We start from the raw sequence: 20,208 nt of genomic DNA, 5'->3' as shown, positions 1-20,208 counted from the left end.
CCAAAAAGCCCCCGGAGATGTCAAACATTAACCCAACCCACCCTCGGCTCGGGTTATATAGGAGCCCACCCCAGGGTGCTGCCGGAGGGAGGACACCGCGCGGCACGGGGAGGCGTTTTTGGGGTGAAACCCCTGAAGTTTGGGGCTCTGCATGGCTGTGGGGCGTTGCCCGGCCCCGGTGGCGGCGGTGGTGGCGAGATGGCCTTCGCCAGCCTCCTGGAGCACGTGGGCGGCATGGGGCGCTTCCAGGTGCTCTCGGTGCTGCTGCTGTCGCTGCCCGTGCTGATGATGCCCAGCCACAACGTTCTCCAGATCTTCACGGCGGCCACCAGCGAGCACTGGTGCCGCCCGCGCCCCGGGGCCAACGCCAGCGGCCTGGACGCCGAGGCCCTGCTGAGGGTCTGGGTGCCCCGCGGGGAGCGGTGCCGGCGCTTTGTGACACCCCAGTGGTGGCTTCTGGACACCAACGGCTCGGAGGCCACCAACAGCTCCTGGCCGGAGACGGAGCCGTGCGGGGATGGTTGGAGCTACGACCGCAGCGTCTTCACCAGCACCATCATCACCGAGGTGGGACGGTGGTGAGGGGTTTGGGGGGTGTCTGGTGGGCTTTGAGGGGTTTGGGGGGCGTCTGGTGGGCTTTTCACTCAATTCCATGCATGGGTGGGTCCCACCTGGAGGTACCAGTGAAGGGTCTGCTGCCAACATGACATTGACCATTCCCAACTGGAGCATCTTCCCTGCTCAACCTTTGGTGGAGATGTCAACACCAGGAAGGCCCAGGAGGGGAAGGGAGGGATGGGGAGGTGGTGGCCACCCACAAGGAGGTCACAAGGAGGTCACAAGGGGGTCACAGGATCTGGGATGGACCTTCCAACCATGACATGATGACAAGGGTGGCCAAGGTTTCATTGCCACCTTTCCATTGGCCATTCTTTGACCTCCATGGGTGGCCATTCATGGACCTCCATGACCACCCATGGCCACCACGGGTGGTTTTGGGGTCTGGGGGCACAGAGGGGACCCTGACCTCTGTCCCCCCCGGTGTCCCTCGGCAGTGGGACCTGGTGTGCAGCTCGCGGGGGCTCAAGCAGCTGGCGCAGTCGCTCTACATGGCCGGGGTCCTGGTGGGCGGCGTCTTCGGGGGGCTCTCGGACAGGTGAGGGGGGCCCTGGCAGGTGGGGGGGCACCAGGGGGGTGCTCTCACCTTCTCTGCCTCATCTTCATTCCCTCCTCCTCTTCCTCACCCTCTTTTTCTTCCTCATCCCCTTTTTCTCCTCATCCCTCTCTCTTCCTCACCTTCCACATCCTCTTCCTCATCCCCTTTTCCTCCTCTTCACCCCCTCTGCCTTCCCCTGCCACCTTCTTCATCCTTCTTGTCTCCTCCTCCTCTCCATTTTCTCCTCACCCCCCTCTTCCTCACCTTGCTCACCTCTCTTCCTCCTCCTCACCCTCTTCTTCTTCACCCTCTCTTCCTTCCCCTGTCCCCTTCTTCATCCTTCTTGTCTCTTCCTCCTCCTCACCTTCTCTTCCTCACCTTCCTTCTCCTCCACCCCCCTTTCTTCATGCTCATCCCCTGCTCCTCCTCCTCACCTTCCTCACCTCTCTTCCTCCTCCTCACCCTCTTCTTCTTCATCCTCTCTTCCTTCCCCTGTCCCCTTCATCCTTCTTGTCTCTTCCTCCTCCTCTCCATTTTCTCCTCCCCTTCTCTTCCTCCTCCTCCTCCTCCGCCCCCATTTCTTCATCCTCACCCCCTGCTCTTCCTCCTCCTCCTCCTCCTCCCCGCCCAGGTTCGGCCGCCGCTCGGTGCTCACCTGGTGCTACCTGCAGATGGCCGCCATGGGCACCTGCTCGTCCTTCGCGCCCACCTTCAGCGTGTACTGCCTGTTCCGCTTCCTGACGGGCATGGCCTTCTCGGGCATCGTCCTCAACAGCGTCTCCCTGTGTACGTCACCCCTGGGCGCCCCCCTGGGTGGGCTCCGGGTGCCCCTGAGCCTGTGGGAGCCATCCTGGTGGTGTCCGTGTCCCCCCTGAGCCTGTGGAACCATCTTGATGGTGGCCGTGTCCTTCAGGCACCATCCTAGTGGTGGCCGTGTCCCCCTGAACATGTGGGAACCATCTCGATGGTCTCCATGTCCTCCAGACATCATCCTGGTGGTCCCCATGTCCCCTGGCCACCATCCTGGTGGTCTCCCTGTCTCCTAGGCACCGTCCTAGTGGTCCCCATGTCTCCTGGGCACCATCCTGGTGGTCCCTCCATCCCCTGGACACCATCCCAGTGATCTCCATACCCCCTGGGCACCATCCTGGTGGTCTCCATGTCCCCTGGGGTGCCGGTGGGATCTCCCAGGAGGTCCCCACGTGCCGTGTCCCACAGCTCTGGAGTGGATGCCGACCCACATGCGGGCGCTGGTGGGCACCTTCATGGGCTACTGCTACACGGTCGGGCAGTTCCTGCTGGCCGGCTTCGCCTTCGCCGTCCCCGACTGGCGCCAGCTGCAGCTCGTGGTGTCCCTGCCCTTCTTCGGCTTCTTCCTCTACTCCTGGTGAGGAGGAGGAGGGAGGGATGGAGGGATGGATGATGGATGGATGGATGGATGGATGGATGATGGATGATGGATGATGGATGATGGATGGATGGATGGATGGATGATGGATGGATGGATGGATGGATGGATGGATGAATGGATGGATGATGGATGATGGATGGATGGATGGATGGATGGATGGATGGATGATGGATGGATGGATGGATGGATGAATGGATGGATGATGGATGATGGATGGATGGATGGATGGATGGATGATGGATGGATGATGGATGGATGATGGATGGATGGATGGATGGATGGATGGATGGATGGATGGATGGATGATGGATGGATGGATGGATGGATGGATGGATGGATGGATGGATGGATGGATGGATGATGGATGGATGGACAGATGGATGGATGGGCGGATGGATGGATGGACAGACAGATGGGAAACATAGATGGACATGAGGAGGTAGGGATGGTGAGATGGATGGAGGGATGGACAGCTGGACTTATGTGTTGGTGGCATGGACGGAGCAGTGAGGTGTGCACGGACAGGTGGGCAGAAGGAAAGGATGAAGAGAACATCCAGCAACAGCTGGGTGGACAGTGGGGACACAGTGTGATGACCAGAGGGACGGGAGGACGTTGCTGGTGGGGTTGAGGTGGGACAGTGACCATACTTGGGCTCCTGTCCCGTCCCCTCCCACGCAGGTGGCTGACGGAGTCGGCGCGGTGGCTCGTCATGGTGGGGAGGTCCCACCAGGCCCTGCGGGAGCTCCAGAAGGTGGCCAGGATCAACGGGAAGAAGGAGGAAGGGGACAAGCTCGACATAGAAGTAAAAAGCTCCATTGGGTCCCCCAGGGTGTCCCTGGGGTCTTTTATTGGGGTCCCTTGAATGTCCACCCCATGGACAGCTGTCCATCCATGGTCACTGTGTCCATCACTCACCCTGTCCATCCATGCACTCATCTTCATCATCTCAATGACATCCATCATCTCCATCTCCTCCATCTCTGCCCATCCCATCTGTCCCTTCACCCATCCATGAATCCACCACCTCCATCCCACCACCTCCATCCCACCTCCACGCTGTCCATCCATGGTCACTGTATCCATCATCCTTTGTTCATCCCATCCGTCCACTCATCTTCGTCATCTCGGTGACCTCCATCATCTCCATCTCCTCCATCTCCACCCATCCCTTCACCCATCCATGAACCACCTCCATCCCACCACCCACCCATGACCTCCTTCCCTTTCCCACCCATCCTGCCCAGACCTGCCCAGCTACGAGAGGGTCCCCAGTGTCCCACCCCCATCCCAAACCCCCCCTGTCCCCCCAGACCCTGAGGTCCCACATGGAGAAGGAGATGACGTCGTCCAAGACCCGCCACACCGTGGCTGACCTGGTCCGGACGCCGGTCCTGCGCCGCATCTCCTTCTGCCTCTGCTTCGTGTGGTACGGCCGGCGGTGGAGGACACCAGTGGGTGGTTGTCCATCCCCCTCCACGTCCTTGACCTCCCCGTGCCACCCCACACCTCCCCACGGGTGACATTCTCACCTCCTCTCCTCCTCATGGCCCAGGTTCTCCACCAGCTTCGCCTACTACGGGCTGGCCATGGACCTGGAGAACTTTGAGTTCAACATCTACGTGATCCAGCTGATCTTCGGCGCCGTGGACATCCCGGCCAAGCTGGTGTCCATCCTCACCATCACCTACGTGGGACGCCGCTTCACCCAGGCCGCCGCGCTCATCCTGGCCGGCTTGGCCATCCTGGCCAACATCTTGGTGCCACGAGGTGAGACCTGGGGTGGTGGCAGTGGTGTCCCCTCATCTCCAACCTTGGTGCCACGAGGTGAGGCCTGGGGTGGTGGCAGTGGTGTCCCCTCATCTCCAACCTCCCAACCTTGGTGCCATGAGGTGAGGCCAGGGGTGGTGGCAGTGGTGTCCCCTCATCTCCAACCTCCCTTGAGGGCCCAGACAACCTCAACCCATTGATGGAACCTCCCAGGTTGGGGAATTCAGCTTTTTATGGGGGATTTACCCCAAATCCTGGTGTTTGGGGTCTTCTCTTGCCAAGTGGGGACACTGAGGTGACTCCCGGGTGTCCCTCTGTCCCCGCAGACCTCCGGACACTCCGGACAGCCCTGGCCGTCTTTGGCAAAGGTTGTTTGGCCGCGTCCTTCAACTGCGTCTTCCTCTACACGGGCGAGCTCTACCCCACCGTGATCCGGTAAGGAGGGGACGTGGCCGGGTGGTTCCTCAGGTGGTCCCTCAGGTGGTCCCTCAGGTGGTCCCTCAGGTGGTTCCTCAGGTGGTCCCTCAGGTGGTCCCTCAGGTGGTCCCTCAGGTGGTCCCTCAGGTGGTCCCTCAGGTTGTCCCTCAGGTTGTCCCTCAGGTGGTCCCTCAGGTGGCCTCAGGTGGCCTCAGGTGGCCTCAGGAGCTCTGCGTGTCCCACAGGCAGACGGGCATGGGCATGGCCAACACCATGTCGCGGCTGGGCAGCATCATGGCGCCCCTGGTGAAGATTGTGGGCGAGCTGTTCCCGGCGCTGCCCTTCATCATCTACGGCGCCGCGCCCGTGGTCTCGGGGCTGGTGGCCGCCTTCCTGCCCGAGACGCGGAACGTGGCCTTGCCCGAGACCGTGGAGGAGGTGGAGGGAAGGTGGGGATGGAGAGGAACAGGGATGGATGGGTGGTGGGATGGGATGGGATGGGATGGGATGGGATGGGATGGGATGGGATGGGATGGGATGGGATGGGATGGGATGGGATGGGATGGGATGGGATGGGATGGAGGGTGGGGAGGGACAGAGGTAGAGAAGGTGGTTGAACCTGGGGATGGATGGATGGATGATGGATGGATGGATGGATGATGGATGGATGGATGGATGGATGGATGGATGGATGGATGATGATGGATGGATGGATGGATGGATGGATGGATGGATGGATGATGGATGGATGATGGATGGATGGATGGATGATGGATGGATGGATGATGGATGGATGGATGGATGGATGGATGATGGATGATGGATGATGGATGGATGGATGATGGATGGATGGATGGATGGATGGATGATGGATGATGGATGATGGATGGATGGATGGATGATGGATGGATGATGGATGGACAGAAAGAAGAAAGGATGGATGGATGGATGGACAGAAAGAAGAAAGGATGGATGGATGGATGGATGGATGGATGGATGGATGGATGGATGATGGATGGATGATGGATGGACAGAAAGAAGAAAGGATGGATGGATGGATGGATGGATGGATGGATGGATGGATGGATGGATGATGGATGGATGATGGATGGATGATGGATGATGGATGACAGAAAGAAGAAAGGATGGATGGATGGATGATGAATGCATGATGGATGATGGATGGATGGATGATGGATGGATGGATGGATGATGGATGGATGGATGGATGGATGAATGAATGCATGGATGGATGGATGATGGATGGACAGAAAGAAGAAAGGATGGATGGATGGATGGATGATGGATGGATGATGGATGGACAGAAAGAAGAAAGGATGGATGGATGGATGGATGGATGTCCATCCCACCACCACAAAATCCCCCTGTTCTCTCCAACCCACCCTTCATCTCCCTCCCCACCAGGTCGCGATCCCACAAGGACGAATCCCGACATCTCCAGGTCCCTCTCCACCCCACCCCCCCCAGCAACTCCACAGGGCCCCGTTAGTGCCCCCCCACCCCAAAACCCTCATCCCGCCCTGCTCCTGATGGATAAACGAGCAGGTTTGGGGTCGGAGGGGCTTCAAACCCCCCCTGAAGAGCAGAGGGACAGCAGTGACCACAAGCACCCGGCCGCCCCCTCCCTGTGGATTGTGGGGGGCGCTGGGGGTCCCCAAATCCCCGCATCGAGGACGGTTGGGCCGTGCTGGAATAAAAACCGATAAAAGCAAAGCTCGAGTGAAATGTGGGGGTGGGGGTGGGGTTGTTTTCCCACGGCCGCGGGGGGTCCCGCGCAGCCGGGCCGGGCCCGCCCCGAAGGAAAACACGGGAACAGCGGGAAACAGCGGGAAACAGCGGGAAACAGCGGGAAACAGCGGGAAATCGCGGATCGGCACCGCGGGAACCCCCCGGCCCCTCCCCCCAGGCCCCTCCCCCACCCCCCCGGCACCGCGGGACCCCCCCCCCGGCCCCTCCCCCTCGGCCGGAGCTGCCGGGGATGGACGAGGCCGGGGGAGAGGGCGGGAAGGAGCTGGGGGGGTCACGGGGATGGATTGGGGATCACGGGGATGGATTGGGGATCACGGGGATTGGGGATCACGGGGATGGATTGGGGATCACGGGGATGGATTGGGGATCACGGGGATGGATTGGGGATCACGGGGATGGATTGGGGATCACAGGGATTGGGGATCATGGGGATGGATTGGGGATCACGGGGATGGATTGGAAGATCAGAGATCCCAGGAACTGAGAATCCAGAAGATTGGAGACCCCGGGGATTGGGGATCACGAGGATTGGGGATCCCAGGGATTGAGGACCCCAAGAATCCCCATGTCCGGGTGCCTGGGGATCCCAAGTTCCCACAGACCCTGTTCCTGGACACCCCCAAGACCCAGACCCCAAGGATGCAGGTGTTTGGATCCAGGCTCCCAGGTGCTCAGACATCCCAGGAGCTCGGGGATCTCCAGGACTCGGGGATCCCAAGGATCCCGGAGATCCCAAGCACCAAGGACTCAGAACCCTGCACGTCCAGGGATCCGGGATCCCAGGGATCCAGACCAGCCCAGCATCCCAAGGATCCCCACATTCTGAGGGCACAAAAATGTCCCAGAATTCCCCAGAGATCCCGACGTTCTGAGGGCTCAGGGAGGTCCCAGAAGTCCCCAGAACCCAGAGATCTCAAGGATCCCAACATTCAGAGACCATGGGGATGTTCCAGAAGTCCCCAGGACGCAGAGATCCCGAGGATCCCGACATTCCGAGGGCACAAAAATGTCCTAGAAGTCCCCAGAGATCCTGACGTTCTGAGGGCACGGGGATGTCCTAGAAGTCCCCAGAGATCCTGACGTTCTGAGGGCACGGGGATGTCCCAGAAGTTCCCAGAACCCAGAGATCCTGAGGATCCCGACATTCTGAGGGCTCAGGGATGTCACTGTCCCAGATGTCCCAGATGTCCCAGAAGTCCCCAGAACCCAGAGATCCCGAGGATCCCGACATTCTGAGGGCTCAGGGATGTCACTGTCCCAGATGTCCCAGATGTCCCAGATGTCCCCGAAGCCCGCAGCCATCCCGGGAATCCACGTGTCCTCACACCTGGCTGGCGCCAGGCCCGGTGTCCGGCTCCCCCCGTCCCCCCACGCTCCGCTGCCCCGCCGCCCTCCTGCCCGGGGTCCAAGGGGCTCCCAGGCCGCGGGTCAGAGCCCCCGGGACTTCTCCTCATCAATGATCCACCCTGGAGGGGCCCCGAGGGGGCCGGGGGTCCCCGTCTGCCACAGCCGGGGGGCTCCCGGGGCGAGGATGAGGATGGGCTGGGTGGGATGAAGGGGCAGCGCCCGCGTGTCCCCGGTGGGCCCGGCGTGGTCGGCACCGGCATTTCCGGCCCGGGAGCGTCTCCAGCGATCCATGGCGGGTCCGGAGTCAAACGTTAACCGGGACCGGTTAAATAGGAGCCGGGCCAGGCCGGGGGCAGGGCAGGGCCATGGGGTGGTGACGGCCGGGAGGGCTCCGGGACCGGGATCTGGAGCTGGGAGAGGCCGGGAGTGAGCGGGAGTGCCCACAGGTGAGTGATCAGTGATCAATACGGAGATCGATGGGTCACGGAGAGCCCGGCGAGGTCAAAGATCAATAGATGGATCGGTGGAGAGAAGGGCTTATCAATAGAGAGATTATGGGTCAGGGGGTTGATCAATAGAGAGATTATACAGAGATCGATGGGTCACAGAGAGCCCAGCAAGGTCAAAGATCAATAATCGATCGATGGAGAGAAGGGCTGATCAATAGAGAGATTGCAGAGAGATCGATGGGTCACAGAGAGCCCAGCGAGGTCAGGAGAGAGATCAGAGATCAATAATCGACCAATGGAGGGAAGCGCTGATCAATAGAGAGATTATGGGTCAGGAGGTAAATCAACAGAGAGATCGAAATAAATAAATCAACCAATAGAGCAATTAAAGGTCAGCAAATCAATCAAAAGAGCAATTAAAGGTCAATAAATCAATCAATAGGAAGATTACAGGCCAAGGGGCTGATCAGTGGAGAGGATAGGATTGATACATTGATAATAGATTATAAATCAATAGCTGGGTCATTAGGATGATCAGTTAGGATCAATCAGAAGGATTGATGGAGAAGGAGATCTTTATTCTGATTGGTCAGTTATGGTTCAATCGATTCATCAATAGAAAAATAGAGACCAATTATATGATCAATTAACAGATTAGAGATCAATTTATTGGTGCTAGAGATACACAGACTAACAGATGGATCAATAGAGATCCCTCTAGATTAATAGATTGATTGATTAAGCCATCAATAGATCAATCAATAGGTCAATAGATCAATAACAGAAACATTTGGATCGATATTCTAATACATAAAGAGTTCATGGACTAATTATGATCAACCTATTACAGATAAGGGGAGTCTAATGATCAATAATTTATCAACAGGGAAAGAACTCTCTGGATTGATCGGCAGGGGAACCAATAGATCAATCAATAATTGATTATCAGCAGAAAATGGATTTGTTGATCGGCTAAGGATCAATAAACGGGCAGAGAGAGCAGAGAAATCCATTGATCCATGGATTGATCGATTGACCGGGGGGGTGAAGGAGGGGCCGGGGGGGGCGGGGCCGAGGGAGGGGTGGCCGGAGGGACGGCCGGACGGCCGGACGGACAGAGGGACGGACAGAGGGACGGCCGGAGGGACAGAGGGACAGAGGGACGGCCGGACGGCCGGAGGGACAGAGGGACGGCCGGACAGACAGAGGGACGGAGGGACGGCCGGAGGGACAGAGGGACGGCTGGACAGACAGAGGGACAGAGGGACGGACAGAGGGACGGCCGGACGGCCGGAGGGACAGAGGGACGGCCGGAGAGCTTGGACATTCCTGAGAGTCCGGAGCTGGACTGGCCGAGGGAGGAGGAGGAGGAGGAGGAGGAAGAGCAGAGCAGGTGGGGATCGATTGATCGTGAGGGATTGGTGGGAGAGGGGAGAGAGGATTGATTCATTGATTGATTGATTGATTGATAAATTAGGAAGGGATGGGGGGAGCTGAGAGCAAGAAATGATCAGTGATTGATTAATTGATTGATAAAGCGAGAGTGATGGTGATAGGTGGATTGATGAATAGATAATAAATCAATCTATTGATAGGTCAGAGAGACAGATTGATAGATTGATCTATCAATAGATCAATGCAGATTGATAGACTGCTCAGCAGATTGACAAATCAGACTGATTGATAAATCCACTGATCAAGGGATGGATCAATCTATTAACCTATTAATCTAACATATTAATGTATTAATCTATCAGTTGATCCATCTGATAGACCAATAAATTGATTGATTGATTGATTGATTGATTGATTGATTGAACTATCAATAGAAGGTCCTTGTGCTGTTCTTGGCCCTTCCTCTACCCCTGGGGCCAACCCTCGTCCTCCTCCCTTCCCCCCTTGGTCACCCCTGGGTCACTCCTTGGTCACTCCTTGGTCACCCTTTGGTCACCCCTCCACTGACCACCCAAACCACCCCTGACCTCTCCTGACCCTCCCTTGGTCCATCCCTGGGTCTGTCCATCCACTGACCACCCTTTGGCCACTCCTTGACCACCCTTTGGCCATCCCTTGACCACCCTTTTGGCCATTCTCTGACCACCTTTTGGACACTCCTTGACCATCCTTTGTCCATCCACTGACCACCCTTTGGACCTTTCCCTGACCACCCTTTGACCATTCCCTGACCACTCCTCTCTCCATCCCTCCTCATTTCCTCCTCTCCCCACCCACAGCTGACCAGTGCCCTGTCCATCTCCGTCCCTCTCCGGCCATGTCCTTCGTGGAGCTGCTGTCCCGCCTGGGTGGCATGGGCCGCTTCCAGGTGACCTACGTGGCCGCTCTGGCCGTGCCCCTGCTCATGCTGGCCAGCCACAACCTCCTGCAGAACTTCACGGCCGGCATCCCCGAGCACCACTGCCGGCCGCGGCCCGCGGCCAACGCCACCGAGGTGCCCCTGGTGGTGTCCATCCCCTGGGACGGCCAGCGCCGGCCGCAGAGCTGCCGCCGCTACGTGGAGCCCCAGTGGCACCTGCTGGACGTCAACGGCTCGGCCAACGGCACCGAGGCGGCCACCGAGCCGTGCCACGACGGATGGACGTACCTGGATGGCATCTTCAGCGACACCATCGTCACCGAGGTCAGGGAGGGGACACCACGGGGTTCCTCAGGGTGGGGGGATGGTGGTGTACCCGTGGTGCCCCTGTGGTGACCCTGGTGGTGACCCCCATGGTGACCCTGTGGTGAGCATGGTGACCCCCATGGTGACCCCTGTGGTAACCCTGTGGTGACCCTATGGTGTCCCTATGGTGACCCCTGTGATGTCCCCATGGTGTTCCCATGGTGACCCTGTGGTGTCCCCATGATGACACCCATGGTGACCGCTGTGGTGACCTCTATGGTGTCCCCATGGTGTTCCCGTGGCGATCCCCATGGTGACTCCCATGTTGACCCCATGGTGTCCCTGTGGTGTCCCCATGGTGACCCCCATGATGACCCCCGTGGTGGCCTCCATGGTTTCCCCATGGTGACCCCATGGTGACCCAATGATGATGCCCATGGTGACCCCCATGGTGACGCTGGTGGTGACCCCCATGGTGACCACCGTAGTGATCCCCATGATGACCTCCATGTTGACCCTGTGGTGTCCCCATGGTGTCCTCCATGGTGACCCCCATGGTGACCCCCATGATGACCCCCGTGGTGACCTCCATGGTGACCCCGTGTCCCCTCCCGGTGGCAGTGGGACCTGGTGTGTGACTCCAAGAAGCTGCGGCAGGTGGCCCAGTCCATCTACATGGCCGGGATCCTGCTGGGCTCCAGCCTCTTCGGGATCCTCTCGGACAAGTGCGGGACTGGGAGGGACTGGGAGGGACTGGGAGGGACTGGGAGGGACTGGGAGGGACTGGGAGGGACTGGGAGGGACTGGGAGGGAACTGGGAGGGACTGGGAGGGACTGGGAGGGACTGGGAGGAATGGGGGGGACTGGGAGGGAACTGGGAGGGACTGGGAGGGAACTGGGAGGAATGGGGGGGACAGGGAGGGAACTGGGAGGGACTGGGAAGCACCGGGAGGGACTGGGAGGGACTGGGAGGGACTGGGAGGGAACTGGGAGGGACTGGGAGGGACTGGGAGGGACTGGGAGGGACTGGGAGGGAACTGGGAGGGGGAGAGGGGTGTTGTGTTCTCTGCTCCCTCTGGGCCCCGTTGTCCTGGTGTCCCCATGGTTCTCCTCTGTCCCCACGTCACTCCCAGTGCTCCCAGTGCCCGTGCTCTTCATCCCAGTGCTCCCAGTGCCTCGTGTGCCCATCCCAGTGCCTCGTGTGCCCATCCCAGTGACCCCAGCACAGTTTGTCCTCTTTCCCAGTGCCCACGTCCCCAACCCAGCATCTCCAGAACCCAACATTGTCACATCCCAGCATCTCCAGTTCCCCATGTCCCCCACCCCAGTGCTCCCAGTGCTCCCAGTGCCCGTATTCGTCACCCCAGAGCTCCCAGTGCTCCCAGTGCTCCCAGTGCCTTGTGTGCCCACCCCAGTGCCCACGTCCCCAACCCAGCATCTCCAGAACCAAACATTGTCACATCCCAGCATCTCCAGTTCCCCATGTCCCCCACCCCAGTGCTCCCAGTGCTCCCAGTGCCCGTATTCGTCACCCCAGTGCTCCCAGTGAGTGCTCCCAGTGCTCCCAGTGTGCCCATCCCCAGTGCCCACGTCCCTAACCCAGCATCTCCAAAACCCAACATTGTCACATCCCAGCATCTCCAGTTCCCCATGTCCCCCACCCCAGTGCTCCCAGTGCTCCCAGTCAGTGCTCCCAGTGCTCCCAGTGCTCCCAGTGCTCCCCAGCGCCGCCGTGTCCCCGCAGGTTCGGGCGCCGGGCGCTGCTCACCTGGTGTTACCTGCAGCTGGGCGCCACCGGGGTGGGCACGGCGGCGGCGCCGTCGCTGCTGGTGTACTGCGTGTGCCGCTTCCTCACCGGGCTGGCCATGGCCGGCGTGTCCCTCAACTCCGCGTCCCTCTGTGAGACCCCGCCGGGGACCCCCAGGGAGGGGAGGGACCCCAAAACCCAGGGAGGGACCCCAAAACCCAGGGAGGGACCCCTCATCCTGAGGAGGAATCTCCTAACCCAGGGAGAGATGGACCCCTAATCCAGAGATGGACCCCAAAACCCAGGGAGGGACCCCAAAACCCAGGGAGGGACCCACATATCCAACCCAAAACCCAATGACCCATGGGAGGGTCCCAACCCCAACTCATTGACCCAACTTCAACCCGATTGACCCAACTCCATTGACCCAACCCAACCCGATTGACCCAACCCCACCCTCACAGATCCAACCCCCATTGACCCAACCCCCATTGACCCAACCCCATCTCATTGACCCCATGCCATTGACTCAACCCCATTGACCCATCCTCCACTGACCCAACACAACCCCCATTGACCAAACTCAACTCTTTTGACCCAATCTCATTGACCCACCCCCAACCCCATTGATCCAACTCCATTGACCCAACCCCATTAACCCAACCCCAACTCCATTGATCCAACCCCATTCACCCAACCCCACCCCACTGACCCATGAGGAACCCACCCCCCAAGCCCACCCAGCCCCCCCCGGGCCAGCCCCTGACCCCGCGGCCGTGCCCAGGCATGGAGTGGATCCCGACGGAGGCGCGGGCCGTGGTGGGCACCATCAATGGCTACTGCTACACCCTGGGCCAGTTCGTGCTGGCGGCCGCGGCCTTCGGGCTCCCGCGCTGGCGGCAGCTCCAGCTCGCCGTGTCCCTGCCCTTCTTCGTCTTCTTCTTCTACTCCTGGTACGGGACCCCCTGGTGTCCATCCCTGGTGTCCATCCCTGGTGTCCATCCCTGGTGTCCATCCCCGGTGTCCATCCCTGGTGTCCATCCCCAGTGTCCATCCCCGGTGTCCATCCCCAGTGTCCATCCCCAGTGTCCATCCCTGGTGTCCATCCCCGGTGTCCATCCCTGGTGTCCATCCCCGGTGTCCATCCCTGGTGTCCATCCCTGGTGTCCATCCCCGGTGTCCATCCCTGGTGTCCATCCCTGGTGTCCATCCCCGGTGTCCATCCCTGGTGTCCATCCCCGGTGTCCATCCCTGGTGTCCATCCCTGGTGTCCATCCCTGGTGTCCATCCCCGGTGTCCATCCCTGGTGTCCATTCCCAGTGATCATCCCTGGTGTCCATCACCAATGTCCAACCCTGGTGTCCACTCCCTGTGTCCCCATTGTCCATTCCTGGTGTCCATTTCCAATGTCCATCCCCAGTGTCCATCCCCGGAGTCCTTTTTGGGGTTCAGGGACCCCCAGATTCGCCCTCCCAGTCTGGGATCTTTGGGGTTCAGGACCCCCGGTGTCGCTGTCCCCCCCAGTTTGGGGTCCTTTGGAGGCGCTGGGGGGTCGGGGGGGTTCAGGACCCCCGGTGTCGCTGTCCCCCCCAGTTTGGGATCCTTTGGGGGTCGGGGGGTTCAGGACCCCCGGTGTCGCTGTCCCCCCCAGTTTGGGGTCCTTTGGGGGTCGGGGGGTTCAGGACCCCCGGTGTCGCTGTCCCCCCAGGCTGTACGTGGAGTCGGCGCGCTGGCAGGTGACCTCGGGCCGGCCCGACCTGGCCCTGCGGGGGCTCCGCAAGGTCGCCAGGGTGAACGGCCGCAAGGAGGAGGGGGACAAGCTCAGCGAGGAGGTGGGGAGGGGGCGGGGGGTCCCCCCAGACCCCTCTGAGCCCCCAAATCCCCTTGGTCTGACCCTAAACCCCCCCCCCCAGTTCGATGGTACCGCCCCCTCCATCCCTGACCCAGCCGGATCCTGGGGGGTCCCCAAATCCTCCCCGATCTCCCATCGATCCCCCCATTCCCTCGCTCCTCGACCCCAATGCCCCCCAAACCCCTCGGATCCCCCCCAAACTCCTCGGACCCCCCCCAAACTCCTCGGATCCCCCCCAGACCCCTCGGATCCCCCCAAACTCCTCGGACCCCCCCCAGATCACCTGGATCGCCCTTAGACCCCTCAGATCGCCCCCAAATCCCTCCAATCCCATCCCAGACCCCTCCAGATCACCCGGATCCCCCTTAGACCCCTCGGATCTCCCCCCAGACCCCTCAGATCCCTCCTTTGTCCCTCCAATCCCACCCCAGGACCCTCCAGATCACCCAGATTCCCCCAGACCCCCGGATCCCCCTCCCCAGCCCCCTGGAGCCCTCCCTGGGGCAGATCCCGGGGCAGATCCTGGGGTGGATCCCGCTGATCCTGGGGCAGATCCTGGGGCAAATCTTGGGGCAGATCCTGGGGCAGATCCCAGGGCAAATCTCGGGGCAAATCCTGTGGATCTTGGGGCAGATCCCGGGGCAGATCCCTGTTGATCCCTGTGGATCCCGGGGCAGATCCCTGTGGATCCCGGGGCAGATCCCGGGGCAGATCCCGGGGCAGATCCCGGGGCAGATCCCTGCGGATCCCGGGGCAGATCCCGGGGCAGATCCCTGTGGATCCCGGGGCAGATCCCACAGATCCCGGGGCAGATCCCAGGGCAGATCCCTGCGGATCCCAGGGCAGATCCCTGTGGATCCCAGGGCAGATCCCTGTGGATCTTGGGGCAGATCCCGGGGCAGATCCCGGGGCGGGGCAGATCCCAGGTTCCCTCCCCGCAGGCCCTGCGGGCTCTGGTGCGCCGGGAGCCGCCGTTACCGGGCGGGGCCGTGGCCGCGCTGGTCCGGAGCCCCGGCATGAGGACGGTGTCGTGCGGGGTCTCCTTCGTCTGGTGAGCCCCAGAAAAAAACACCTTTATTTTTGGGGTATAAAACCACTATTTGGGGAAAAAAATCAATTTTGGGAAAAAACCTACATTTTAGGGAAATAACTAATCAATTTTTGGGCAAAAAGCCCTGGTTTTGGATGCAAAGAAACAGATTTTGAGAGGACGTTCTCCCATCTTTTTGGGCAAATCTCAATTTTTGGGGGGAAATTCCCTGACTTGTTGGGAAAAAACATTTTTTGGGAAAAAACACCTTTGGGTAAAAAAATCCCAAAACAACCTCACCTTTTGGGCAAGAAACACCTTTGGGGGACACAACTCGTTTTTTGGGAGGAAAACACCTTTTGGGGCAAATCTCCTGATATTTTTGGGAAAAAATTCTCACTTTTTGGGTCAAACGTTTGGGGCAAAAAAATCATCTCTTGGGACCAAGCCCCACTTTGGGGTAAACCTCCATCTTTTGGGACAATCTCCAATTTTTGGGACAACCTCCATTTTTTGGGTATAACCTCCATCTTTTGGGACAGCCTCCAATTTTTGGGACAACCTCCATCTTTTGCAGTCCCAACCTCCCATTTTGAGACAATCTCCAACTTTTGGGACAACCTCCATTTTTTGAGACAACTTCCATTTTTTTGAGACAACTTCCATTTTTTGAGACAACTTCCATTTTTTGGAACAACCTCCATTTTTTGGGACAACCTCCATCTTTTGGAGTCCCAACCTCCTTTTTTTTGGGACAATTCCTATTTTGGAACAACCTCCATTTTTTGGGACAACCTCCATCTTTAGGGCAAACATCCATGTTTTGAGACAACTTCCATTTTTTGGAACACCTCCATCTTTTGGGACAACCTCCATCTTTTGGAGTCCCAACCTCCGTTTTGGGTGGTTTTGGTGCTGAATTTCTGGATTTTGGTGCAGGTTCTCCACCAGCTTCGCCTACTACGGGCTGGCCATGGACCTGCAGGGCTTTGGCTTCAACGTGTACCTGAGCCAGCTGGTGTTCGGCGCCGTGGACATCCCGGCCAAGCTCCTGTCCGTGCTGGTCATCTCCTGCCTGGGCCGGCGCCCGGCCCAGGGCGGCTCCCTGGCGCTGGCCGGGCTCTGCATCCTGGCCAACATCTTCGTGCCCGGCGGTGGGAGCGGCCGGAGGGACGGACAGAGGGACGGGGAGGGACAGGGCGGTGGAGAACAATGGGGTGGAGGAGAAAGGGGCGGAGGAGAATGGGATGGAGGACAATGGGATGGAGAACAATGGGATAGAGGAGGGATGACAATGAGATGGAGGGATGGAGGACAATGGGATGGAGGACAATGGGATGGAGGACAATGGGATGGAGGAGAATGGGATGGAAGAGAATTGGGGTGGAGGGATGGAGGACAATGAGAAGGAGGACAATGGGATAGAGGACAATGGGATAGAGGAGGGATGGCAATGAGATGGAGGGATGGAGGACAATGGGATGGAGACCAATGGGTTGGAAGACAATGGAATTGAGAATGGGATGGAGGAACGGAGGATGGAGGGATGAAGAACAATGGGTTGGAGAACAATGGGATGGAGAAGAATATGGAATGAGAATGGATGGAGATGGAGACGGAGGATGAGGATGAAGGACAATCGTGGAGAAATGGGATGGATGAAGAATGGGATTGGAGGAGGAATGGACAAAGGATGAAGGAGCCTCAGTGGGATGCAGGGTCATTGAAGAATGGCCATTGGAGGGGTGAATGGTCATCGGGGGGTGCAGGGTGACCATAGGGTGAAGGATGACCGGCGGGTGGACACTGAGGAGCCGTGGCTGATGTGTCCCCAGAGCTGCCCACGCTGCGCATGGCCTTCGCCGTGGTGGGCAAGGGCGCCCTGGCCGCCTCCTTCAACTGCGCCTACATCTTCAGCGGGGAGCTCTTCCCCACCGTCATCAGGTGGGTGGGGTCACCCCAGCCCCGCCCCCAGCCAGCCAGCCAGCCAGTCACCATCCATCCATCATCCATCCATCATCCATCCATCATCCATCCATCCATCATCCATCCATCATCCATCCATCCATCATCCATCCATCCATCCATCCATCCATCCATCCATCATCCATCCATCCATCCATCCATCATCCATCCATCATCCATCCATCATCCATCCATCCATCCATCCATCCATCCATCCATCCATCATCCATCCATCCATCCATCATCCATCCATCATCCATCATCCATCCATCCATCCATCCATCATCCATCCATCCATCCATCCATACCATCATCCATCCATCCACATCCATCATCCATCCATCATCCATCCCATCCATCATCCACATCCATCCATCATCCATCCATCATCCATATCCATCCATCATCATCCATCCATCCATCCATCCATCCATCATCCATCCATCCATCCATCCATCATCCATCTCATCCATCCATCCATCCATCCATCATTCCACATCATCCATCCATCATCATCCATCTCACATCATCATCCTCATCCATCCATCCATCCATCATCATCCATCATCCACATCCACCATCTCCATCATCCATCTCATCCATCCATCCATCACATTCCTCATCATCATCCACTCCATCCATCCATCCATCCCATCACATCCCATCCATCATCATCACACCCATCCATCCACCCTCCCATCCATCCATCATCCATCATCCCCATATACCATCCATCCATAACCTCATCCATCCATCATCCACCCATCCATCACCATCCATCCATCCATATCACCATCCATACCATCCCATCATCCATCCATCCATCATCCATCCATCCATCCATCCATCCATCCATCCATCCATCATCCATCCATCCATCCATCCATCCATCCATCCATCCATCCCCCATCCATCCATCATCCACTCCTGTGTCCGTCTGTCCGTCCCACCGCAGGCAGACGGGGATGGGCCTGGGTGGCACCATGGCGCGCGTGGGCAGCATGGTGGCCCCCCTGGTTCGGATGTTGGCCGACGTGACCCCGGTGCTGCCCTTGGTCATCTACGGCGCCGCGCCCATCGTGTCGGCCATCGCCACCTGCTTCCTGCCCGAGACCCGCAACGCGCCCCTGCCCGAGACCGTCAAGGACGTGGAGAGGAGGTGAGGACACCCCAAAACCCCCTGAGACCCCCAAACCCCCCTGAGATCCCTCAGAGACCCCAAAACCCCCCTGAGACCCCAAAACCCCCCTGAGATCCCCAGAGACCCCAAAACCCACCCAAGACCCCCAGAGACCCCAAAACCCACCCGAGACCCCCAACCCTTCCATGGGGACAACGTCCCTGTTTTGGGGTGGGGTTGGTTCTTGGAGGAACACGGGAGATTTGGGGTCAAAAAGGGAAGGAGAAGGTTTGGGTTGGGGTGGAGGTTTTGGGGTTGGGATGAAGATTTGGGGTTGGGTTGGAAGTTTTGGGATTGGTTGGAAGTTTGGTTTTGGGATGGGATGGAGATTTTGAGGTTGAAAAGGGACGAAGGTTTGGGGTTGATTTGGAGGTTTTGGGATTGGTTTGGAAGTTTGGAGTTGGGATGGAGGTTTGGGGTTGGAATGAAGGTTTTGGGGTTGGAATGAAGGTTTTGGGGTTGGGATGAAAGTTTGGGTTGGAAGTTGTGTGGTCAGGAAGTGTTGACCTTTTTAGCAAGACCTGAACACTTTGAGGACAACACTGAAGTTTTTGGGAAAGGTTGAAAATTCTGGGACTGGGGAGGACGAACATTTCTGGGATTTTTGGGGATTTTTTTGGGTCCCTGCAGGGCCGGTCACCTCGATGCCGACGACGTCGCCGTCCCCCTGAGCAGCCCCGGCACCAAGGACGGCGCCTGAGGGGGGGTTTGGGACCCCCGGGGGGATTTGGGGGCCGGGACCCCCCTGGGGTCCCCCCAGCCCCTCCCCCCCCCCGGGTTATTTATTCAATCCCAATAAAACCTCGTGGGAATTTCGGGAATTTCGGGAATTTCGGGGTTTGGCTCCGCCCACGGCCGTTGTGGGAGGGGCCTGAGGGATTCGGGGGCGTCCCCACCCCCCAAAAGGGGCTCAGGCATCGGGGACCCCCCGGAGTTCGTTAACGGGCGTTAATTGGAATTAACGTTAATTGGAGCTCGGCGGCCTTTGCCCCAATTCCGGAGATTTGGCTGCGAAATAAATCTGGGAATTAATTCGCGTTTCCAGGCAGGGGAAAAAAACCCAAACGGGGCAGATTTAACCCCAAAAAAGGTGAGAACAACCTGAGGAGAAACCAGACCCCAACCCCAAAATTGGGGCTTTTCACCCCAAAAAAAGGGTGGCACAAACTCAGGAGAAACTCCTTGGAGAAGCCACATCCCAATCCCAAAATTGGGATTTTTCACCCCAAAATAAAAGGACAGAACAACCTCAGGAGAAACACCTTGGAGAAGCCACATCCCAATCCCAAAATTGGGGTTTTTCACCCCAAAACCCGGCAGCACCGCTCAACCTCAGCCCTTAGAGAAACCACAATCCCAACCCCCCAAATTCGGCTTTTCCACCCCAAACCCAGGCGCGCACCAACCCCAAAATCCTCCACTTTCCCCCCAAATCCACAATGTGCTCCCAAAATCCCCATTTTTCCCCCCAAATTTCCCCCCAAACTTCATTTT

The 20,208-nt window shown here is 58.6% G+C and overlaps 2 protein-coding genes across 3 annotated transcripts; both read left to right on the top strand.

The window, feature by feature from the left end:
- The first annotated feature begins 104 nt into the window (after nucleotides 1–104).
- Nucleotides 105–6,478, top strand: SLC22A6 (solute carrier family 22 member 6). Its single transcript, XM_064737139.1, has 10 exons — nucleotides 105–567; nucleotides 1,056–1,156; nucleotides 1,788–1,942; nucleotides 2,375–2,543; nucleotides 3,249–3,372; nucleotides 3,881–3,996; nucleotides 4,123–4,337; nucleotides 4,664–4,772; nucleotides 5,000–5,203; nucleotides 6,180–6,478. The coding sequence occupies exons 1-10, from the start codon at nucleotides 199–201 to the stop codon at nucleotides 6,262–6,264; spliced, it is 1,647 nt and encodes a 548-aa protein (XP_064593209.1). The 5' UTR covers nucleotides 105–198; the 3' UTR covers nucleotides 6,265–6,478.
- A 1,774-nt stretch (nucleotides 6,479–8,252) lies between these two features.
- Nucleotides 8,253–19,526, top strand: LOC135460340 (solute carrier family 22 member 6-like). Of its 2 annotated transcripts, none has more exons than XM_064737141.1 (11): nucleotides 8,253–8,317; nucleotides 10,555–10,958; nucleotides 11,562–11,665; nucleotides 12,685–12,839; nucleotides 13,472–13,640; nucleotides 14,396–14,519; nucleotides 15,481–15,590; nucleotides 16,509–16,723; nucleotides 17,405–17,513; nucleotides 18,490–18,693; nucleotides 19,345–19,526. In XM_064737141.1, exons 2-11 carry the CDS (start codon nucleotides 10,593–10,595, stop codon nucleotides 19,412–19,414), a joined length of 1,626 nt encoding a protein of 541 aa, XP_064593211.1. In that variant the 5' UTR covers nucleotides 8,253–8,317; nucleotides 10,555–10,592; the 3' UTR covers nucleotides 19,415–19,526. The 2 variants fall into 2 exon arrangements, with proteins under 2 accessions (XP_064593211.1, XP_064593210.1); XM_064737140.1 differs by lacking the exon at nucleotides 8,253–8,317 and adding an exon at nucleotides 9,608–9,713.
- Nucleotides 19,527–20,208: the final 682 nt, after the last annotated feature.

Source organism: Zonotrichia leucophrys, unplaced genomic scaffold (genome assembly GCF_028769735.1).
Source record: "Zonotrichia leucophrys gambelii isolate GWCS_2022_RI unplaced genomic scaffold, RI_Zleu_2.0 Scaffold_34_1600103, whole genome shotgun sequence".
NCBI classification, from domain to species: domain Eukaryota; kingdom Metazoa; phylum Chordata; class Aves; order Passeriformes; family Passerellidae; genus Zonotrichia; species Zonotrichia leucophrys.
This window is presented reverse-complemented; position numbering and strand designations above follow the sequence as displayed.

What these genes read in the sequence shown, in the direction of transcription:
- LOC135460340 (XM_064737141.1), top strand. Translation starts at nt 10,593, where the DNA reads ATGTCCTTCGTGGAGCTGCTGTCCCGCCTGGGTGGCATGGGCCGCTTC. An exon ending in CCTCAACTCCGCGTCCCTCT is followed by an intron (nt 12,840 to 13,471) that starts GTGAGACCCCGC and finishes GGCCGTGCCCAG; the next exon opens with GCATGGAGTGGATCCCGACG. An exon ending in GGGACAAGCTCAGCGAGGAG is followed by an intron (nt 14,520 to 15,480) that starts GTGGGGAGGGGG and finishes CCCTCCCCGCAG; the next exon opens with GCCCTGCGGGCTCTGGTGCG.
- SLC22A6 (XM_064737139.1), top strand. Translation starts at nt 199, where the DNA reads ATGGCCTTCGCCAGCCTCCTGGAGCACGTGGGCGGCATGGGGCGCTTC. An exon ending in GGCTTCTTCCTCTACTCCTG is followed by an intron (nt 2,544 to 3,248) that starts GTGAGGAGGAGG and finishes CCTCCCACGCAG; the next exon opens with GTGGCTGACGGAGTCGGCGC. An exon ending in CTCTACCCCACCGTGATCCG is followed by an intron (nt 4,773 to 4,999) that starts GTAAGGAGGGGA and finishes CGTGTCCCACAG; the next exon opens with GCAGACGGGCATGGGCATGG.